This window comes from Nothoprocta perdicaria, unplaced genomic scaffold (genome assembly GCF_003342845.1).
Source record: "Nothoprocta perdicaria isolate Ctin4 unplaced genomic scaffold, notPer1 scaffold_74, whole genome shotgun sequence".
In the NCBI taxonomy this organism is placed as follows: domain Eukaryota; kingdom Metazoa; phylum Chordata; class Aves; order Tinamiformes; family Tinamidae; genus Nothoprocta; species Nothoprocta perdicaria.
Genome location: NW_020456021.1, coordinates 1,732,940 through 1,755,560, shown reverse-complemented (window position 1 = coordinate 1,755,560; position 22,621 = coordinate 1,732,940). Strand labels below are relative to the sequence as shown.

Genomic DNA, 22,621 nt, shown 5'->3' with positions numbered 1-22,621 from the left:
CTCTCCTCTCCTCTCCTCTCCTCTCCTCTCCTCTCCTTTCTTGCCTTGCCTTCTGCCATTTTATTTTCTTCTTTTCTAGACAACTGAACCCCAATCTTGTCCATCTTGCTTTACACATCATGTTTTATAGATCTCTGGTCATTCTCACTGCTCTTCTCTGGACTCTCTCCAACAGGTTCACAACCCTCTTAAGGTCAACCAGCCAAAATACTTTATGAGGACTTCACAGGAGAATTCTGCCACATATCGTTCCTGAAACTCCCATTTATATGGTTACATATGCCAGTAAAATGTTGGGATTTCTCTGCAACTGTATGACTTCTTTCCCAACTTACGTTCAGCCCATTTCATTTCCATATGAAAGTATGCAATTTACATACCTGCATATAGATGGAACCTTCTTCTTACTCTCCAACACTAATTTGGACAGTAGTTGTGGACAGCGGCTGTGAATACCCATAGCACCAGCAAGGGTTAATACTGAATTAAATTCTGAAACTATAGCAATTAGATTTTCATTAAGATCTGCACTAGAGGTAGATCTAAATTATTCCCTAAGGACAAGAASATAAATTGCAAGTAATTTCTAAGAACTAAAATACCATTTCTGGGGAAATGGTCTTTTTACACTAAGTTCCAGCTCAGTTGCATTTTTTAACCAAACCATCTCTTTTTAAAACTTCATGTCCAACTCTCCAAGCTAACAGATGTTAAAAGATACTAACAGATGTTACATGACTTGCCTACAGCACAGACTTAAAATACATAAGTGAAAAGCGTTAGTTAAAAACACTAAAAAAGGGCCTTTTTCTCTCTACTGCCTTTTACATTTTCTTTCATTGCATTTATACACTTCGCTGTGTACATATGTTCTATAGCCCACAGGTTATTTTACTGCCAATAATGTTGCATCACTAGAGAAACTGGAGCAGTGACTTAATTTATGCTTTCTTTCTTACAGGAGCACCCCCACACATGAATTTAGAAGACTTAGGGAAGAAGATTACATCTGTCAGATGGGCACCTTATGAACCCCGAGGAGCGCTGCCACATTTGCCTGCAAATGATGGAATCACTCTCCCCTTTCATTTCTTAGTTTCTCTCTCCTTGCTTTTAATTCCTTTTCTCACAAATACACCAACACTGAGACCCAGAAGCGACTGCAACAAAAACTCTGCCTGTAACACCTTCTGACCAGAAGAGAAATTCTGTAAGAATTGAACTAATCTAGGTCATTCTGTTCCTTCTGGTATCATAAGAAAGGCATTATGAATGAAACATTCCCATCTGTTCTTCACTGAAGGAAACCAGAATGCAGTGTCAGTATTTTTCTAAAACAGAATTCTAACTCTGCCCTGACCTCTCCTCTTCCAGCAAAATCCATCCACAAGTATACAAATGGAGTCTTTGTTTTGTACCATTTTGTGAATACATGAGTAATAGCCGTATTTCCAGACACAAAATTTACAAATAAAATACACTTCTAGGTAATTAGGAATAACAATAATGCAAAATGTAAAACCATTATCACATCTTTACATAAAATTATCTAAGCAGTTTTGAAGGTCTAGGSAGACTGATCCAACTTTCAACAGCATTTTATCTTCCTGTTTCAAAGACTGCAGGACATGAGCTATCATAGGATAGAAGGAGTTACACACCATTTTGTCCAGACACAAATCTATTAGTACTACACTTTAAAAAAAAAAAAGAAAGAAAGAAAGAAAGAAAAGAAAACAGTCAAAACCTAGTCCAAATCTAAACTGGATTTGTTCCTTCCCTGGATGGCAGTAGGCAGAAGTGCTCTCAGTTTTAAAATGAGGTTGTCTGGATTTTATTTAAAATGCTCTGGTCTATGTTATTCTAGCAGGAGGCTTTGAAGTGAGGGTAAATGTAATTTATGCCTTCTAAGTGGACTTTGCATACCCGTGACGGTGTTGTGACAGAGAGCTCAGTTCCCAGAGTGCTCAACAACTGTCCATTTTAGTATAACTGGTCCTATAGTCTATAGTAATAATAGGATAAAAACGATGATTCACAATCACCAATAATGTTCTTCAAAGGGTACAGACGTTTTTTTAAAGTAAATCTGAGATGTTTAGACCCTACTAATCAATTATTTCTCTGTATTTACTCCAACTCAAAAACATCTCAAAAGTAATTGCAAGGTCCTCCRCCAAAAATCTCAGTGGACTGCCAAATACATATATCTTCTGGAAAGAAATAATTCCAGTGTTTACGAATTATTTTTTAATTATTTTCATGAAACATGAATTAAATAGAGAAATAATATACTGAATTTAAAATTAGTGCTTAACATAAGATATTAGAAGTCCAAGACACAAGTAAATCACATGTGTAAAGGAAGAAATCTTTTCTACTGTCAAAGCCAACTATTCACTAAAATAAAAAATTTAATCTCTAGGAATTATGTATCAAGAAGTGAAACTACTGACTGATTTCCTAAGCGAATTCATTTAATGCCACAAGCCATCAATTTATTTTGTAAAATAAAATTTTAAAAAAGGAGAATTCAACTGCATCATACACCTGTCCAAAATGACATTAACTGACACAAAATATCTTCCTAAAGATTTGATAACCACCTAAAAAGAAATGGACACAACATCTCCCATTTTCTTTAACGTTTGGTGAAACTGTAGCAGGCTCTAACCACTTAATGCATTTTTACCGACAGCGTTTACTGTACATTTCAAAACATTTCCATACCTTTTTATGTTTCTTTTCTATAATACCTGATTTCATAATAAACAAGACTTTGCCCATATTTGTTGACTTACTAGCTTTATTTACATTTACTACAAGTATTTTGGGGGCTGTTGGTATATGCACATTCTTTTGCATATTTCCCCAATAACGGTTCTTTTTCACTCATACTCTGCTGTGATTTTCCAATGGTAAAATGTTTTTAATTTCCATACTACACGTCTAAAAACTGATGGAGCATAAACATCTGCTCAAAGTTGACAAGAAATAGAACAAAAATGTATGCCAAAAGATACGTTTTAATTTCTGTCTGCATGTTCTTTATAAAAAGTAGGGTCAGTCACTCCTCTCAAATCTCAAGTAGCCCAGCTGTTAACAGGTCTCCCTGACACTAATGCAAGCCTAAGACAGCTCTTCTAGCAAATGCAGATTTTCAAATGTAACTTTTGCACAGTTTTGAGGATATGTGGGAATACGAATGTCTCAAGAAATCTAAGATTTATTAAAATACTGGATTCATTTTTGAAAATTTTTATATTGTCCCATATATAATGTTAATATGTGTTTACATATTTTGATGTGTTYACCTCAAAACTGAATTTGAGCTTTATCTCAATGGCAAAATAAAGCTATAAGAAAAGTAACAGTGGTTATTTCCTGAACTTTGTAGACTAGCACTACAGGAACATGAACTAATTGTATCATCACAGACATTGATCATTTACCCAATGAGTTCCTATCACAAACTTCAGGACAAAAGATCACTCATGAACATTATGTACACTTACACACAATTTGTTTCAATCAAGATTGCAACCTGGAGAATTGCAAAATCAGTATTTCTGTAAGCAGAGAGTACAAAGCCTTTTGTAATAGCTGCTAAGGATCTGGTTTTCAATTTATTGACTATCAATTTATCTAATTTTAGATAAATTGTCCTCTGAAGATGCCTCCCTGTCTTCACTGCCTTCAGCTAAACTTGCTTATCTATTTTCAAGCATAGTAATTTAAACATGCAGTAATTTTTAAGGTTTTCCATTAGTTTGTTTATAGATTTAGAACTGGAAATAAAGGTGGACAACTGTCTGGTATCATGATACATATCTACTTCACATGCCATTTTTGACTGTTGATTTTCAATACAGTTTTACACACACTCCAGCTTCACCTGACATTCCTACATACCTTACATTTTCCTTTAAATATCTCTGCAAACTGTTTTCTAATAGTAATTCTATTTTAGTTGCATCATATAGAGTAGAAGCTAGTACAAAAAGCTATTGCCATTAAAATCAATGAATGCATTTAGTGAAGACCAATATAAAGCAATTAGGAACAGAATAACAAACATATTTTAAGTTCTTGCATTTTACTGGTAAGGCTATTAAAGTACAATACTTGCAATAATTCTATTTTTCTACTCCATTTACATTACTTTGGCACCAGATTCCTAACTAAGCATTATTTAGATAAGAGAGTGCAGGGAAAGAAGATGGAATCCAGATCCTCCTGGTCTAATAAACCAAAGATCTGCAACCAAAGACCTATGTAGTATCGCAGCTACTATATGCAAAGCACTAGAGGAATGATGGGTGAAATTCCGCTTGTYATATACTGTTTAAATACAAAGACTAGGATTATGACCTCTGTCATATAACGGTTATTTTTTAAAAAATAAAAGGATCATATCCTTTTCTGTATTCTTTTTTAATTTTATTATCTGAAAGATTTTCTTAGGTAATGAAAATTTCTTTCTTTCCACCTATTCTTATAAAAATACAGTAGATTCCTCTTCTTGTCTTCCTGTCATTCTAATTATGAAAGTAATTTGATACTCTRATATCAAAAATGTTTCTTCTGATTTCTCATTTGTATTCACATTGTCTAGTCTTTTTTCTGTACTCTAACACCAGCTTCAAAGACTTTCCAGTTCTTTCTTCCATGTGAAGGACTGCAGCAATCTCATCAAGATAAGGCAAAAAAAACAGACAGCTACATCTCATAGCTATTAAATGAGTTAATATACTTCTGGAATTAATGTGTTGCATACCCATCAGCTCACACATCTATGTATATATTGAAAATACCTGATTAATAACAGCCCTAGATTACTGACAAGTAGAGATAAAATTGCAAGGAAGGCGGTAACAATATTAACCAGCTATTCAGTTGGTAGCAGTCAACTCCTATTTGCAATGTTTATACCATAGTGTAGCATACAGCAGCCCTATATGATACAGACTTTGGTGTCTATGGTCTACAGTGCAGCCTAAATATCTGCCTCTGTTGTCCACATCAAGGGCTTGATTCAGTTACCTGTAACATGCACATCTAGTGTCACCTGAGATACTTTCAGGTAGCTAGGGAGAACTGGCAGAACTGGCAAAGGATTTAGCCAGGGCTTTTGGATCAGCAAACAGGAACTAAGGAACTTCACATGGTATCCAAATGCCTTATTAAGGCAACCAAATCAAACTTTTAAGAAGTGTTTCAAGATACAGATGTTCTTTCAAGCACTTTTATGGAAGTATCTACAGCTGCACCAGATTTGCACGCTCCAACTACCATCCGTGGAGATCTTGTCAGCACAGTCAACGTATCAAAGTTGAACCGCTCACACAAAGGTATTCCTCATCTGAGCCACCAAAAGGTACTGGCAACATCTGTGCMGGGCTGGCAGATATGGCAGAGGATTCATAGGAGTCCTGTGCCATCAGAGAATGCAGCTGTGCTAACAAYACTACTATATCAATATACTGATATCTATCATTTTTTAGCCTGGACTTTATTTTCACATAAATAAGCATCCATTCAATAACATCCCTCACACTGTGGGAAATAATGTCTATTTCATAAGCAACRTTTTAAACCGATACACATAGAGGAAAGCAAATAAAGAAGTTTTTAAGTAAATTTAGTGTTGCAGACCACACATACTAACAGATGAAAGTCTGGGAAATGTAGTGACATCCTAATTTAAGCATAAAACACTGGCACAAAACAGGCAAAAAGATGTGTTCTCTTGGACCAACAGAATCACCGAGGATGGAAAGACCTCTGAAGATGCCTCGTCAAATTTCCTAATCAGAAGGGTCAGCTACAGCACATTGCTCAGGGCCTTTTCCATTCAGGTTTGACTATCTCCAAGGATAGAGATTTCACAAGCTGTCTTGGAAAACTGTTCCAGTGTTTGACTATCCTCCCAGTTTAAAAAAAAAAAAAAGGCCTTTTTAATATTTAAGTGGAAAGAGGGTTAAGGTTGCAGGATAAGGTTGTCATCACTCCTTAAAAATGAGTAAAAAGCAAGTTTCTGCATTTTAAACTTTGGAAATACTTGTGCTTTGAAAGTTACACAACATCTATTAAAAGCCATATACAAACTGTACTATCAGAGGAGATTGGGACATAAATGTGTCTCTTTTTATATATCACTATGTGGAGACCTAGGGGATGACAGAAGACACAACATGCATGTCTGAATCAAAGGCTTGTTACCGTCAGGAATAAAACACAGACAACCTATTGACATTTTGACTGTGAAAACYCACAGAAAACTTCCACATAAGAAGCATAAATAATTAAACTAAAGAGCAAAAAGCTACTTCCAAGGATACAAACAGCATTAAATCACTGCAATGACATTTAAAGACAAGATACTGTTGAGACAGTCAGTATTCTACCAGTCTATTGAATCTGATTACCATTCATAAGTCTGAGTAATTTCTTGAACAAGAAATAAGAAAGGCGTTGTTTAAAAGCATGCCGTGTATGACTAAACCTTTCCTGCTAAATGTTGGCATGAACAGGTGAAGACAAACTGAAATAAAAGAATGACACTGTATTTGGTAGCTTGGGAACGAAGTCTTATGGCAGGTTGGGCAATTTTCATTTTTCTCTGTATTTGYTGTCATTGACAACTATGAACTTGGCCAGATTGTTGATATGAAGAGTAGTAAATACTGCATACTAGGGTGTCAGTAAGATTATGCTTTATAATGGTGTTCTCAGATTCTTATAGAACTCATTTTCTATTTCAATTTATCACAGAAAATATTCTGCMTATTGATAACATACTGAAGCTATGATCAAGGGAGAACAGAAGCTATCAAGAGAATAAACTAGAACTCTTTAACTTATCCATTCTAGGTCAAACAGGGAAGAGAATGAGAAAGCAACTCTCCAGCTAATGCTAACTACAACCACCTCATTTAAGAATGCCAAATGAAACACATTGGAAACRAAATGTAAACATCTATAAGTCATTTCTCAATTAAAAAAAGCAGCGAGGGATCAAAGGTGAATGATCAAAAAAGAGGCAAAAGAGAAAATACAGATGAAAACTTCTCGCAAACCATGGCCATACGCATAATACACATAAAGGTCCTTACCTTTTTCACTGACACTTTCACTTTCTATCTCCACATCTTCACAGCTAGTATATTCTGGTGTTGATGCCCCTTCTTCCTCTGAGCTACTAACTGACATCTGCCTTTTCTTTCCGCCTCTTTTTGCTCTATGAGGCTTTGGAGGCGATGGCCGCACTGATTCCGACTGGTCAGAACTAAGGGAATCATTCCTTAGCATGGTCTCCATTTTCTCCCGCTTTGCTTTTCGCATGAGAATAGCAGAGCTAGGATCAAGGCGGCTCTGTTTTTTAAAGGAATCGTGGTTCTTGTATTCTACATGTTCTACAGGAGCTGGACTATGCCTGGGAGTTGGTGGACTATGATTAGTTAATTGTTTAGAAACAGAAATTCTTACATCACCTGTTCTGTCTATAGAGTACGACCTCTGAGTTTCCACAAGAGATTTTCTGTCCTGAGTTCCCTGCAATTGTGAGTGTTTTCCTAATTTATTCTCAGGTACCTCCGCTTCCTCCATTTCCGTATGTGCCAAAGCCACGTCACTGTGCCTTCTTTCGTGCCGGGCTTTAGATACTTTAGCATGCATGCGCATCTGCTGCTCCTCGGGATGCGGTTTCACAGGATATCTCGCCAGGTTGGGGTCACTCCTGTATCGAGTGTGATATTCATCCTCCTCCCTTTGCTTTTCATCATCAGGTACTTTGCCTTCCTCAGGTTTTTCTGGCAACTCTTGCGACTTCCCTTTCTCCAGTCTCCTTTCATGCCTTTCTTTACGTTCCCTGTCATCGGCKGGTCCTTCTTTTTGCAGTGAGGATTTTGGCACACGTTTACGCTCACTCTTTAAGCCCTTGCCATTCTGTTCTGAAACCGATGACGTCTTCTTCCTACCATGAAAATGAGTACAATGATTTGAAGAATTTATTGCAAAAGAAAAATACTTGTGTAAACTGCTGTGGTATTTTTGTTGTAAAATGTAATTTTACAAATACAAAAACATAAAGCAAAACATATAGCAACTGACTCGATTAACATGAGCTGAATCAATTAACTCTTGTATTGCTGTTTTCCAATACAAGTAACAGCTAGTGTGAACTCCATAAAAAATAAATTATAGAATGTCCAAGTAATAAAATCACAAAGAATATTAACAACTGCAAATGCAGATAAAAAATTCTGGAGAATCAAATGCATCTTTGTAGCAACCGCAGYCCTATGGCAGAACACTGGAAAATATTTATTTCATTTTCTGGCAACAGCCTGGAGAGGCTGGGCTTATGGTCTAACCTCACATACACAATTCATTTCAAGCACCCTGACACRGTAAATAGAAATATCATCAAATGGAAGATCTCTTGCAATGACATTACAAATAGAATTTTACATAACAATCAAAGATTGCAAAAGATAGAATATATTCAGAGGCAATAATATTGAAGGCAATAATCTAGTTTCACTTGCTAAAACCCTGAAAATAAGTATCTATTTGCTTATAAACTATGCCAAACTGTCTCTTTGAGCTAAAATAATACCATTCCTTTCTCTGTTACTGAAAGAGGATGAAAAATGTTATTTATTTCTCTACACAACCGAAGTACAAAATAATGAATAATGAAGCTGCCTGAAATCTCTCATTGTTCATCTTCTGCTTTGGAAGAGTAAGCAATAAATAAATAAATAAATAAATAAATAAATAAATAAATAAATAAATAAATAAATAAATAAATGATAAAATGCCGCCCGCCCCTGTAGGACTGTTTTCTTTCCTTCTAATCCTCCCGATTGCCCTTTAGTGCACGAGTTCACATTTGAATCCATCTGTTTTGAAGAAGACAGAACACAGCTATACACTTCATTTTAGATGAAATTGCACCAGTATTGAATCTTTCCRACCTTAACGGGTATGCATTCAGATTACATATACCTTTTTTCACACATGCATCCTAATTGACAGGCAAAGGTAGGCAGGATCCACCTAAGACATAAATCTATCATCTCCTTTTTTTTTTTTTTTATTGTTTTCTTTACCTTCTGAATTATTTGCAGTACATGGGACCTGAGGTTACCATGCAGAACCTTTGAATTTTATTTAAAAGCCTCAGTAACAAACAAAAAAATGGTGCTATTGTATAATTAATATAAGCACCTAATTTTTGAAATAAAGCAGAATTTTGAAGTAAAGCAGAATTAGACAGAATTTTAGTGCCCTTAAAGTGTTGTTCAGCTGTTAATGACATATTGCAGGGCCTTCCTAGTGTTGAGGAAAACTGTCAGTGGAATCAAGGCGGGCATAATTTGCTGGTTTATCTCATATATTTACATATCACAAATCAGAATTTTGTTCATGTTAAACCAAGGCAGATTTCACCTCACAGACGTCACAGCAAAACTCTCTTCATCTATTTGCAGCTTCAATAGCTATGAAAAAAAGTCATCAATATTGTGATCAAAGGAGAATCTTTTATGCTAATTTCAATTTTATTGCAAGAACTTTCCTTCTCTCAATTGCTCTGTTATCTGTCAGTCATAAGCCAAAGGAACAACAACTGATTAATCACATTAACCTCTGCTGACTTGCTCCACTTCTAATTCATTACAGTGAATACAACTCATTTATTCATTCATTGTGTTTTAATATGCTAAATTGTTTAATAGCAATATAATCATTGACAAAATGATAAATGAGGTAGCAAATGTRGAGAATTTCACAGAACTCCACAGGGTGTTTTTTATTATTATTTAGTACATTATTTCATTGAATTAAACCTTGTGTTTTGTTTAGTAACTTAAAAACATCTGTCACACTTAAAATTTATTAAAATGTAACCTGTAATTATGGATTGAAAGTATATGCCAAAATGCACTGAGGTATATGCACATAGTCTTAAAATACAATTATTTCTCTTTTTTTTTTTTCCACTTCTGTTACACAGAGTGAAATATATGCATCAAAAATGCATTTCCTAGTCAACAGTTACCAATTCCTAGTCAGTAAATAAAGTTGTTCTTACATGGTTCTAAGCATACAGAGGGCACAGCTAACGGGCCTCGGTAACACTACTGATCTAGCAGTTATAATCCCATAGCTCTGTCAAGACAGAAAGCATTACCTCTCTCTTGGGGGTTCACTTCTAGACCTCGATGCAGCTTGCTTTTGGTCCAGGCCCATAGCTGGCTGTGGWACCTCCGCTCCTTTCCTCCGATCAGGCTGCACGCTGGTAGCAGCKATCTCCTGTGACGAGGCAGCTGCTGTACTCAAGGGAGTCTGTGATCTTGAGCGTTCTTGAAGTCTTGCTTTCTTTTCTCTAGGTGCCTCAGAACCTCCCCCAGTTGCAGTATCACTCAGTGCTCCGTCCTGGCTGGGTGACGGCTGTGGTCCACTTCCAAAAAACCATGCTCCAGATTTTGTTAGGATTTCTTGCTGCTTTCGACATAAATTGCATACCCACATAACCTAGTTGAAGATAAGAAGAGTCAGTGCAGCTGTCCCTAAGACCCTAAAACACATGCTTATTCTACCACAGATCAAATAAGATCTCTTCTTTTCCTCTGCACTGGTGAACTCTGCTCATGGCAGTGCTCAGAACATGCTGCTGGAAGTGCTAACTGCACTGGCRAGAGCCAAGCATCCTACAGGCACATGCTCCGCGAGCTGCTCCAGAACGTGCTGTCAACGCACACGGGTCCTACCTGCAGCAATCCCCCACCCCAGCTGAGCAGTCTGCTGAGTAAATGGCAGAGGCAACGTGACTAACACTTGCTGCTGCTGTTCGGGTAGTCGGGTGCTCGTTTCGTTCTCTTTGGTGTGAGTCACTGTTAGGACAGACCTACCAAGCGGTGGTGGGACTTGAGTCTAAYATGGCAGCGCTCTGGGCAGCCCACTCCCAACCTCAACTCACTCCCCTGTTACAGGTAATTGATATAGTATTTCTCTTTAACTAAGYACTCTCATAAAACAAATAACATACAACATTATATTTCAAATAAATTCCTCATTTACTGTCTGCTTTATTGGCTGCATCCAGGAAAACTATTTATCAGAGATGTTAACCTAAAGAAATCTGCTAATACAAAACTAAATGTACCAATAAATAGAATGGAAAAGCACCACATTTTGCACTGCTATAAAATGATCAAATACATCTCTCTGGTGATGTATACATATACATCTGGTGCTAATACATATAAATAATAATAAAAAATAAATAAAYATGTGTCCTTGGCAATCACAACCGAGCTATGCACATATAGACTGCCTCTTAGGATCTTAGGACGCTTTTCTTAATTTCAGATATGCTGACAACCAGCAACACAAACAATATAGCTGGACTCTGCATTGCAAGTCCATCTGCAGTACAAGACAGTCTTATATATAGGAGGAAGTAATACGAGAAAAAGAAGTTCATTGGGAAGCTAAAGTGCATGAATGTTAAAATATTTAAACAAAGACAAAAGGCTTTTCTGAGGCAGAAGAATACCTAAGGAAAATAAAAGTGGCAGAAATTTCATCAGAGGTATGAAGATAGAGATGTAAAGAAACTAGTCTGAAAGCTAACTATGGAAAAAAAAACTATGAGTTTACTCTGGATAGCAGTAGAGGAATGGGTTAAATTCAGAACCAAGATGACAAATGTTGGAATGAAAAATATGCTTGAATTATCTCTGCGTAAACATGGGTAAAATGATACAACACTTAAATGAGTGACWTAAAATGAAAAGGTGTGGGGAAAGCAACCACTACAGGAAAGAAGCTGTGACAGGACGAGACTCTGTTAGGGAGCTCTCTATTTCTCTAGCAGGAGCTGGGTGGAGTGCATGCCCTGTAAGGTGAGATCAAAATTCCCAAGTATTTTGCATATTCAACTTAATGCAGATATATTTAAGATATCCTAGAATAGGCCAGCTGCCTAGTTTTGAAGAAACCTAAGACCTTCCCAACACTGTCTGCACTGTCCGACTGCACCACACTGAAAATATCAAACTCTTCTTCCTGTATCTGACTTGCATCTTTACAACAAAAATATTTTTATTTTTCTCCTATTTAAGAGAGATAATGAAAAAGCAATTCACAGAAAAAAAAAAAATCAAATTAAAAAATACAATAATTCCAGCAGTGGCATAAACATGTGTTATGTTAAAAATAGACAGATAATCCTCAAGAGGATAACAGAAACAGCAACTCCTTCAAAAATAAATGCTAGTCCCTTAAAAAAACCCTTAATTTTAAAATACTGTATATTTCTTCCATCAAATTTATACCTCAAATCAAAGACTTAATCTATTAAACAGATGATTATTATTGTTTTATATAGAAAATCAAGTAGGTTTTTAGTCTATTTGGTCTTATTATATGTATTTCAAATTGCAGGAATGCTATAATCTGAAGACATTAACCTAAAAAAAAGTAATTGTCTATATTTATCTTGTGTAGAGCAATGTTATATAGACAAGTATTTCTAAAAATTACATAAACTGGAGGTTGTCTAAAGGAAGGAAAAGAACACTACTGTAAAACTGAAATATAGTATGCATGCACATTTCAAATAGTAAATGTGGTGACATTTTATTTACAATTTAATGTATTTAATCATTTAAAGTATATGCTAAGCATATTTTCTAAAAAACTAAGTTGCATAATCAACTTTGCTACTCTACTTTTTTGGAAAAAAAAGATTATGAAATTCAAATAAATAGGAATAGGAAATGCAGAGACACAGAGAAATACATAACACAAAAATAAGAAATATTAGGTATGTAAATACAAAAGTATTTTTCACAGCAGTCTTTAAATACTACCGCTTGGACACAAAATACAGACCACTCACCACAGATTACACACGTAGGAAATCTGCATTATACTCACACAGAAGCTACGCTACCATCCCTGTTTAGGATTCTCTTCAGGACTTAAAAAATGCTACGTTTGCCTTGAGCTATGTTCAGTCCAAAAGGAAAAATGATAAAAGCCTTTTTTTAGGAGGAAAATAATCCCCAAAATGTGAGGTGACATAACAGTTTCAGTAATAAAACTGCATATTGAAAAACATTTTTAGAGAAGTATGTGAAGCAAGCAATCATCTAGCAGCATGCAGGAATTATATCCTGATTGAATATACTGGGATGTGGTCCAAACTAATCTAAACTAAAGCAGGTCTGTGTAATAACTTATCTTAACAATCCACAGATGTTAGGCAACCAAACAAACACTCTGATGAAGGATTACAGTGCTCTAATGTGGCTTCTGGACCTCCATGCGATGCATCAGTAAAATAAAGAGGGTTAGACAATTTTATTCTGGCCTGTCACTTCAAAAAATGTTTTTTTGTTTACTTTTTTTTAAATTTTTTTTCTGATGGCGAGCCTTGTTGAAGCATTTATAGTAAGTCATTCAGGACATCCACAGTCTGATTTTTGATGCTGGGTTTCTTTCTTGTTTACTGGAACCTTGCATAAATCAATGCATATCTGCACACAAGACTATTCAAGAGAACCACTAAGAGGGTATTGCTCATTCAAAGAGTTCATATGCACAACTCAAGGGGGAAAAAATACGCATTTTCAGAGCATAGCAAGGGGTTGTAGGCTTTACTGCTACATAACAAAACAGAGGCACATACAGGAGGTGGGTCAACAGTGCCCACACAGCAGTGGGTCAACGGAGAAAACATTACAGGCTGCGTGAAAACATGCTAGCATGCTTGCCTTCAAGTGGAATAGGGTGAATTTCATTCACAGAAAAAATATTCCTCAAACTTACTCTTACAGGTACTGTTGAATGTGATCCACAATGAGTAGGAACAGTTTTCCTGTACTAACACAACATGAAATTCCAACTTGAAAGATCCCATAGTAAATAATATATACAACTATACACACACACAAAGAAAATCAGCATTTTCAGTTACAAAAATAAGAACACTTCTTTAAGATTATAGATTTCCAAACTATATGTTAGAACAGAGAAAAAATCTAATTGGAAGACTTCCAAACATGCAGTGGGATGCTCAATTCATGTCAGAGGGATAACAAACATTACAATAAATTTGTTTGACACATGCCAGACAAAAATGTTACCGAGGCTAGGGCAATTTCTATAGATTTCCACAGATAAGCTATATGCAAGCCCAGATTCTTAAGGGTTTCATTGTGTACATATTCCTTCATGGTTTTGAGTTTGGGAATGACAGACTCACAATACACTGACTCCCATGCACCCTGCTTCACCTACATACAGGAAATTAGCCTTACCAGCTGTGTTAAAAGGGCAGGCCACAACCTATTCCCTACTGAACTTTCATTCTATGATTAGTAATTATCATCTTTCTGAAGAGTGTATATGCAATTTCCTGTCAATTTATTCTATGCACTTCTAGAAGATTATAGTTACTTCAAGCAGACCCGGTGAGGCAGACTCTCTTCTCTGCCTGAGGCCCCATTAACTTCAGTGAAGCTCTACAAGTCATCTCTTAAAAGTTGGAGGAAAGAAACATTATCCATTTTCTCTTAAGAAACTTTTCATTCATTGAATCAAGATAGACCAAAGGTCACTTAATTATTTTGAGATAAGATAATATATATATAAAAATATGGTATTAGAATACAGTATTACAAGATGAATTTGGTAACAACTAGCTGAACTTATTTGACTCCATCACTCCATGAAAATCTGAATAAAAGCAGCTGAAAATCTACTTGAATCCCTCCAGTCACAACARAGCAAAAATCCGAATAAGCAAAACAAGCAAATCAACTCTCTTTGTTATGAAAATGTGCTTGTGATGCATTCAGTAAACACACTTTTCAAAACTATAGGCAGTTTAGTCCCTCARGTACCTTCTGACCACCAAAAGGGAAGGCCTTCTCACCACCTCCCTCCTCTTTTCCCTGTTTGGGTTTTTCCCTTCTCTCTCYTGCTCTTTCTCTTCCTTGTACCCAGGTACATGGTACCATGTGCACCCTTGTAGCATCCGTCTTGATGATCAGGTCCTCCTTAGAGCCACTTGAACTCAAAAATGTAGTAGAATTTTTACCCGTAATTTTTTATCAGGTAATGATGAAAATCAGGTAATTTTTCATTCATTTTCAACCACATCTATTTTTATCATTCACAGAGAGACTGTATGGCAAGAAATGAGCAGGAAAATGGGGAGAAGAACAAGTGTATTCCATGGCAGTGGCTTATTGTCTCATGTAGAGCTACATCTTAAAGCCATATCAATACCAGCACATGAAACTTGGACAGAATTATTTTGAGCACTGAAGCCAAATGACATTAAATAACCTGTACCTACACTAGAATCTCTGCTGTGTTTCAAGATCAGGTAGCTGCATACAAACTGCCTTCAGAGAACAGGTCTTGGAGCACTCCAACTCCCAGGCCACCAGGAAGAGCTGGTGAGACTCAAATGCTTGACAAAGTTTTGCCAAGTAACCTTCAGTTTCATAATTTACTGGTCAGCTTACTAGTTCACACATCCAACAAGCAGGAACAATCCCAGATTTGTTTAATTTGCTTATACAGAAGTAGCCTAGGAATGTAGTTCTTGCTTTTGTTGAAGTCTCTCCTCCAGCACAAAGGGATCAAAAGCACAAAACCAAAATCTCTAGGTRAATTGAAGCCTTATGCAGGAGACAAAAAACAGAGCCAGCTGACTGCTCTGCCCTCTCTGTTATTCACCAGACATATGAGATTCAGCCAYTTCAAGACTGTGATATCAAGAACCATCTTCGCATTTCCCATTCCTCCATTTCTGTGCTGAGCTGATTTGCTTCAGAACTGAGGTTTTCAGATTGCTGTGTTGTGCAAACTATATGTTGGCCCCTTCCCTCTTCTCTCTCCACAACCTCCAGTAATGTTTTAACCCACTGAACAACTGCAATAAAATTTTACACAAGCATAGAAGTTTTAAAGGTCCTGCATTCTTGTACATTTGATGAAATAGGTAGCTCTATAAAAGCCCTATAAATATTTCATTAGTATAATCCTTTCAGGATCACAAAATCTATGTAGCAATTCAACCTTAAGACATGTTCATAAGCAAAGAGGCCCTGCTGCTCATAGAACTATCTGCTATCTCAAAGTTTATGTTGTCTTAAAATGCTTGTGCTGACAACATTCATGAGGTAGCTTTAAGAGTCTATCTCATCAGAATTTTCCCCTTGTACTAGACATATCATTTCATATTCCTTTTCTGCTTGTCTTTCACAGTTAAATAAAGGAGATGATAACCTTCCAAATCAAACTGTCTGTGCATGATTAAGCATGACAGGGGGACTCTTTGATTTCTGTGTCTACACATAGGTGCCTATAGGCATGCCAGGTATTTATCTTCCCATTACTTTAAAATGACATCTAGTCAATAAGGTCAACCGAATCCAGAGGGAACCCACTCACACTGAATCACAAACAGCAAAATAAAATGAAAGCATTTTCCTAATTGTAGGCTAGTACCATTAGAAATATGTCAGCATATTGTCAGCATATGTCAGCTAGCATATGGCAGCTAGCTGCCACATGCYACTTCAAAAAGGGTACAATCCTGCCACAAGATCTCTCTCACACCTGCCAGCCACATGCATGCTTCTCACACCAAAAGCCATCACGAATGGCATGAGCCATCTACTTCTAAGCAACTGAATCCTACATTCATTGTAAGAAACTTATTCCTAGCCTGTATTTCTAAGCACAAAGTTACCACCTAACAATACAGACATACAGAATATGTGCAATGGTATAATACTTCAAAGAGTTAACAACAAAAAATTTTAAGACAGTTTTGCTGATACTGCTGCTAGCAATAGCATTGCTAGTTATTTTAAGATAAAGTAGAAAACAACTGACTTTCTACGCATGCCTTGCTGATAAAATCTCACGGATACAGCTGCCAATCTTTCTGAAAGCTCCCAACAACTAAAAACAATAATTAGAAATTTCTAAAGTAATCCTGCATTAAACTGAGTACTAAAAGTGATAATTCCAGGCAAACATAAAGCTATCATAGGAAATAATACCTCTAAAACAGCCCCTACCCATGTGCAAGTCAGCATCACAATGTATTTCTCTAAGAACACTGCAGCCTTTGCAGTTCAAGTGAGGAAGAAACTAACATCACTACTGGAGACTTAATATTTCTGCCTAAAACTTCACACCAGGAGTAGATTTTCTTGCAGTACCTTTAGCATTTTTCTCCCTTCAAGTATTTCTTTAACAACTGTACAAATAAATGAATTAACAGATTTCATTATACACATTCTACAAAAATTGCATTGATTGATTTTCCTAAAATAGTGATAAAGAAAGACAATAGCTTGGACAAATCCGTGAAAACTTGACCTCAGCATCCTTGCAGTTCTACTTTTTGTGTTAAGAATGACTGTCTTTAAGTCTGCTTTAACTAAAATGATAAAATAATAATAAACTTATAAACTTGTAATTTTGAGAGAGTTGGAAGAGACAATTATATCAGAACTGGGGATGGAGGGAAGATGAGAAGTATTTTTTTCTTAACTTGCCTAGTTAAAAATTGAAAGGACTTATGAAGTAGCATGTAATARTTTGGACTGATTTATTCTGGGCTTGAGAATTTCAGTTTTGGAAACAAAGCAATCCTTGAGAATATTTTATGGAGGGTCAGACAGTACAGGCTTTATTCATCCACAGGGCATCAAGATAAGGCTTATGCCACTTCTGTCAACAGTCCTCAACAGTTCCAAACATCCCAGTGGTTTGATTCCTCCACAAGCCCTGCAGTTAGCCTTATGCCACTTAATTCCTTTTTTTTTTCCTTTTTCATATTGCCATATGCCTTTACTTCTTACTCATCTGATCTGTAATATCTACTTTAATTCTTCACATTTCCACTTCCCAACAATAATCACAGTTTCAGAAATCTCTGTTTGATCTTTCACATTTTCCTCATAAATCAGTCTATCAATTTCTTTTTCAATCTGTTTCCTTTGCCTGAACTTCTTCAATTCCGTAACACTTTTTCTTGTAATGTAGTACAAATTCCTAGTCATACTTTCCATAATATCACTCTCCATTTTCCACAGACCATTAGACTAGAAATCATTATCTGATAGATCCTTTCTGTTCCTCCTTTTAACCATGCAAAATGACATAAAGATGTGTCCAATTATTTGAACATTTGGCTGCCATGATGAGCCATCAACTCAGATCAACAGAGGCAACCACTATATTTCTATTAATCACTTCATGGTTACCATAGTTACAGATACCTATGGAATATCAATAAAAATATTTTTTAAAAATGACAAAAGTCTAAGAAAATAAGGTCAATGTTATGAAACAGCTTACAATTAGTACTGCTATAAAATTTTAGTTTTCTTTCAAAAAATGGAGATTGCTACCCAAAGCTTTCCACTCCATTTATCAACTTAGTTATATCATCGCAAATTGTAGAAAAGTCTACCCTCAGAACCAGCTTGTCTTTAAAATTAGTGTTATGAATGTGTTTATTTTTTCTACAGAAGCTTACACTGAAACATTATTTATGTTTCAATACTATTCTTTCATACAAATGGTGTCAATAAAGCTAGTAGAGAGACAACAGAGCATTCTTAATACAATAAAAAAGCAATTTATGAAAAAAAACCTAAATGTATATATACAGAGAATTGCTGAAGATGAGTCAACGTGAAAACAGTTCCATGGCACAGTAAAATTCTTGATGTAAAAGATAAAATCTTGGAAGAAATAGTAAGTGTGTCAAGTGAAGGAGGTTATAAAAGACTTCATATGCATGAACTAAATTATGATTTTATTCCTTAAATTCCAAGAAAACAACAAAATGTAATGTTGCCCAATAAGTTTGTAGAGTTTCCATCCTTGGAGATATTCAAAATCTAATTGCACATAACTCTGGGCAGCGTACTGTAGTTGGCATGCTGTGCACAGGGGTTTGGACTAGAAAAATCTCAAATCTCAAAAAATAATCTTAAAAATCCCTTCCAAAGTCCTGTGATTCTCTATGTATGCAGCACTGAGAAATCTAACTAATTTACCACACTGGATTTTTAACTGCATTTACTATTGCTACACTTGTAATACTTCACTGCTGGAAAGYCTGACTCTTTATGGTCTATCTACATAGACTTCTACCTTAAAGCAGGAAATAARATCAAAAAAAGTTTCAAGTTGGAGAGACACTGCAGTCACCCAAGTGACTATGCAAGCCCATAGCAGAGAATAAACAAATTTACTTACTTTCAGTAGTGTATGACAGTTTATAAAGAAAGGTAYTTCCCTCAGCTCTCCTGGAAGATTAATGCTGCCACATCTTGGTGCAAAGACTGAGTGTTTGAAAGCCTCCCATATGAATGAGTGAGAACCAGGTCATCTTAAATTTATCATATACAATCTCTAGTGATTTCAGTAATTGCTTTGTTTTGTGTCAAAATAAGGTGTTAAAAGCTGAAGATGTTCCCTCCAGATTCTCCAGAGAACGTCTGCCTAAGACTTAGACTACAGGTTCCCAATCTGTGAAATGTACATGACTAGTCAGTGACTCAGAAGACCACAGCRGTCTCAAGAACTGCTTGGAGCATGTGGTGACAAGGAGGCCTCTTCTGGATGGTTYCGACTGCAGGGACAAATCAGGCAAAAAAAACCCAACAGTGGACGCAAGAGGTAAGTGAAGCAGAAACTGCTTGGAAGAGACAGCGGTGCTGAAAGTGACTGAGCACTGTGCAGACAGGATGCAAATGTTTAGGAGTTGTGAGGAAGATGGATACAGAYTGTGAAAGTAAGGGATGGAAGCAACAGAGGAAGGCTGGAAGGTCAGGAGTTCCCCAGTGGAAAGGTCTCAGGAGTTGAAGGGATTTTAGGGTGATGACCCTGCTGGGACAAAGATCCTTCCTGATGACATGAGAACTATCTGCCCAGGGAGCACAAGGAAGCATGTGCATTTATGCTTCTATAAGAAAGAAATATGCGTTTAAACAAATACCCAAAGCACTCTGGCTGGGGAGAGGAAGCAAATTTTTGTCACCCTGCAGAGTAATTTCTTGCAGCGGTATCAGTTTCACTGAGGCCTTCTTTGACCATCTTGACTATCTTGCCACATGATGTCTTGCAGACAGTCAAGGTGGATGATTAGCAAGTCYGCTCACCCAGGATTTCCTTCTCTTCCCCACCAACTCATATACTGAGGAATTTGCACAGAGCTCCCATGTCCTCAGTTCCACATGCAGCCTAATTGAAACCAGGCTTGCAGATGATTCAGTGAGGAAGAGTGTGGCACCAAGGTGGGCTTCCTCCTGCACCCAGCAGTCGAGCACAGAGCCCAGTGCATCCCTATTACTTCTCCTAGGAATGGTGAGGACCACTGCCACTGCCCCTTGGAGACAGAAAGCCAAATACTCTAACATCATATACAGATGCAACGCTAAACACAATCCAATTAAACCTAGAAATGTTAGCATAAATAAATTAAGCAATTGTAAGATTTTACTAATTTGACTCTAAATTTTAAGCAWTTTTTTTAAGCAAATGCAAACATGCTCCTACTGAACCAGCAAAAATGTATTTTATGACTGCACATTGTTTTTAGGTTATTCACATGTAATTAGTGCACTTACTCTTCACCCTTCAAAAAACATCACCACAGTGGTTATATTTATACACATATGCAGAACTTTCCCAGTTCGGGGCATGTTAAGCATTAAATGGCACCTACTTATAAAAGAATGTATCACAGCAGGTAGTACTGCTCAGTAAAGTTTTTTAACATAACAGAAAACACGATTATGCCCTATATATGATAAACAAATTAACGATGTAGCTTCCTTGATAACATTACAAATACTTATGCTTTTATGTTATTTGCTATGTGTAATCTAATATCTGTAAATGTATGAAGTGTTTATATTACACAAGGTGTAATTTTCCAACTTTGACATGATCACTGTGGCTTCTGAAACCTTTTGATACATAAATTTTGAAACCTGCTTTTTTGWTGTAACATTCTGGCTTACACGGATCAGCAGTCTGATCTCCTCTTCTGAAAAACCTGACTATACTGACAAATCACAGAATACCATATAAGTTGCTTAAGCATGTTATTGGCAATTGTGCCCTTACTGCAAGGATGACAAAGACTTTTTCTTGAATTTCATCTTTGTTGATCCTACCTTCTGGGATGTCCAGGGTCCTTTCTCTTAATTCTCCCACCTCTCGCTCCAGGTGCAGAGTCTGAGGCTAAGTTGATTATGTCTGTGCTATCTGTGCTACCAAGCTCGAGCACAAAGGAACCTCAGTACATCTGGGATGGAAGATTTGAGGAAGGGGAAGAGAGAATATCAGTCTTCTACAGCAAAATTGACTGGATATCCAAGATTATTTTGAAAAGGGGAAAAAACAATATATTTTTGGTAAGGAAAAGTGTAGAGTTTTAGGACAGTAAAGACTGGAGGATGACTGAGAAAGGGATGAGATTGAACATGGAAGATTCATAAGAAAAGGAAAAGGGAAACAGGGCAGGAAAATGCAGTAGGAGTTTCATGCCAGTTTAAGAATATTGTGATTTTTTGAGCTGATCTGAACAATGCACTGTTGACAGCCAATCCACAGATCATCACAGGTATCAATTTCAGAAGTTTGCTGTCCTGATTTTGCAACAGCACTGGCAGATGACACAGGGAAAGAGGGGAGTTTCAGTCAGGTTAGATGTGGAGCAGTGCAGACCATTACAGCTGGGAAATTCGAACAGTGATGGCATTACATTATCTGAGGTGGCTGCTGTTACAAAAAGGGGTTCAAGGCTCGAGATCAGAACTTTGCTAGATGATTAGACAACCATTCTGATCTTCTGCACTTACCTGTACATTCACAGATATCTAATGAGACTTTGTACTTCCTAAACAAATAAAAGACATTGTGTAGTGATGACTTAAGGGTATGGGGGGGGGGGAAGAAGTCACAATTAAGTATATCCAGGCCCTTCAGCATCAGAAAAACAAGGATATGTACTTCAGGGTGGTGCTAATACAGGACTACTAACCTCTAGTCCACATTTGTATATTAGTGAAGATGTTTTGTGACCAAATGTACAGTCTAGATATAACAGAAACAGGCAGTCTTTCGAGCCAGGAAACTGATCTGTAGGTGTCAGGTTTCTGAGGATCACTGGAACTAAAAGAATTTTAATGGGCAATCAGTTATTCCTCTTAAATGCAGGCTCCCCAGGCACGTGAACCTCCTACACTGGAAAAGGCTTCAGCTGGAGCACTGCAGGAAGGAATGTCCTCATTACACCCCTTCCTTAGCAGCTTCCTTCCAGTGCTGCTGGGGACGAGCTACTGCTCCCTAAACTTGGATCCTGGTGTATTTAAGGACAGCGTTGTAGACACATATACTTCCCTCTTCTTCCTATGCAAAACAATAATCATCTTTCCTGCATCTTAAGTGTATATAACGTTAACTACTCTGTTATATTTAATGCAACTGAACACTAAACGCAAACCATGAGGTCATGAGGTTTGTAGGAAAAAGCAGTGTTTCTTATCAGCTGATC

The 22,621-nt window shown here is 36.8% G+C and overlaps 1 protein-coding gene across 36 annotated transcripts in view; it reads right to left on the bottom strand.

The window, feature by feature from the left end:
* LOC112957610 (regulating synaptic membrane exocytosis protein 1) overlaps nt 1-22,621 on the bottom strand; it is a 192,057-nt gene that overhangs the window by 153,780 nt on the left and 15,656 nt on the right. For all 36 annotated transcript variants that reach the window (XM_026051286.1, XM_026051288.1, XM_026051287.1 and 33 more), the window contains exons 3-4: nt 10,199-10,542; nt 7,116-7,975 (exon numbers count right to left, since the gene is read on the bottom strand). In XM_026051286.1, the coding sequence (XP_025907071.1) occupies nt 7,116-7,975; nt 10,199-10,539 (1,201 nt within the window). In that variant the 5' untranslated portion in view covers nt 10,540-10,542. The remainder of the gene's footprint in view (nt 1-7,115; nt 7,976-10,198; nt 10,543-22,621) is intronic.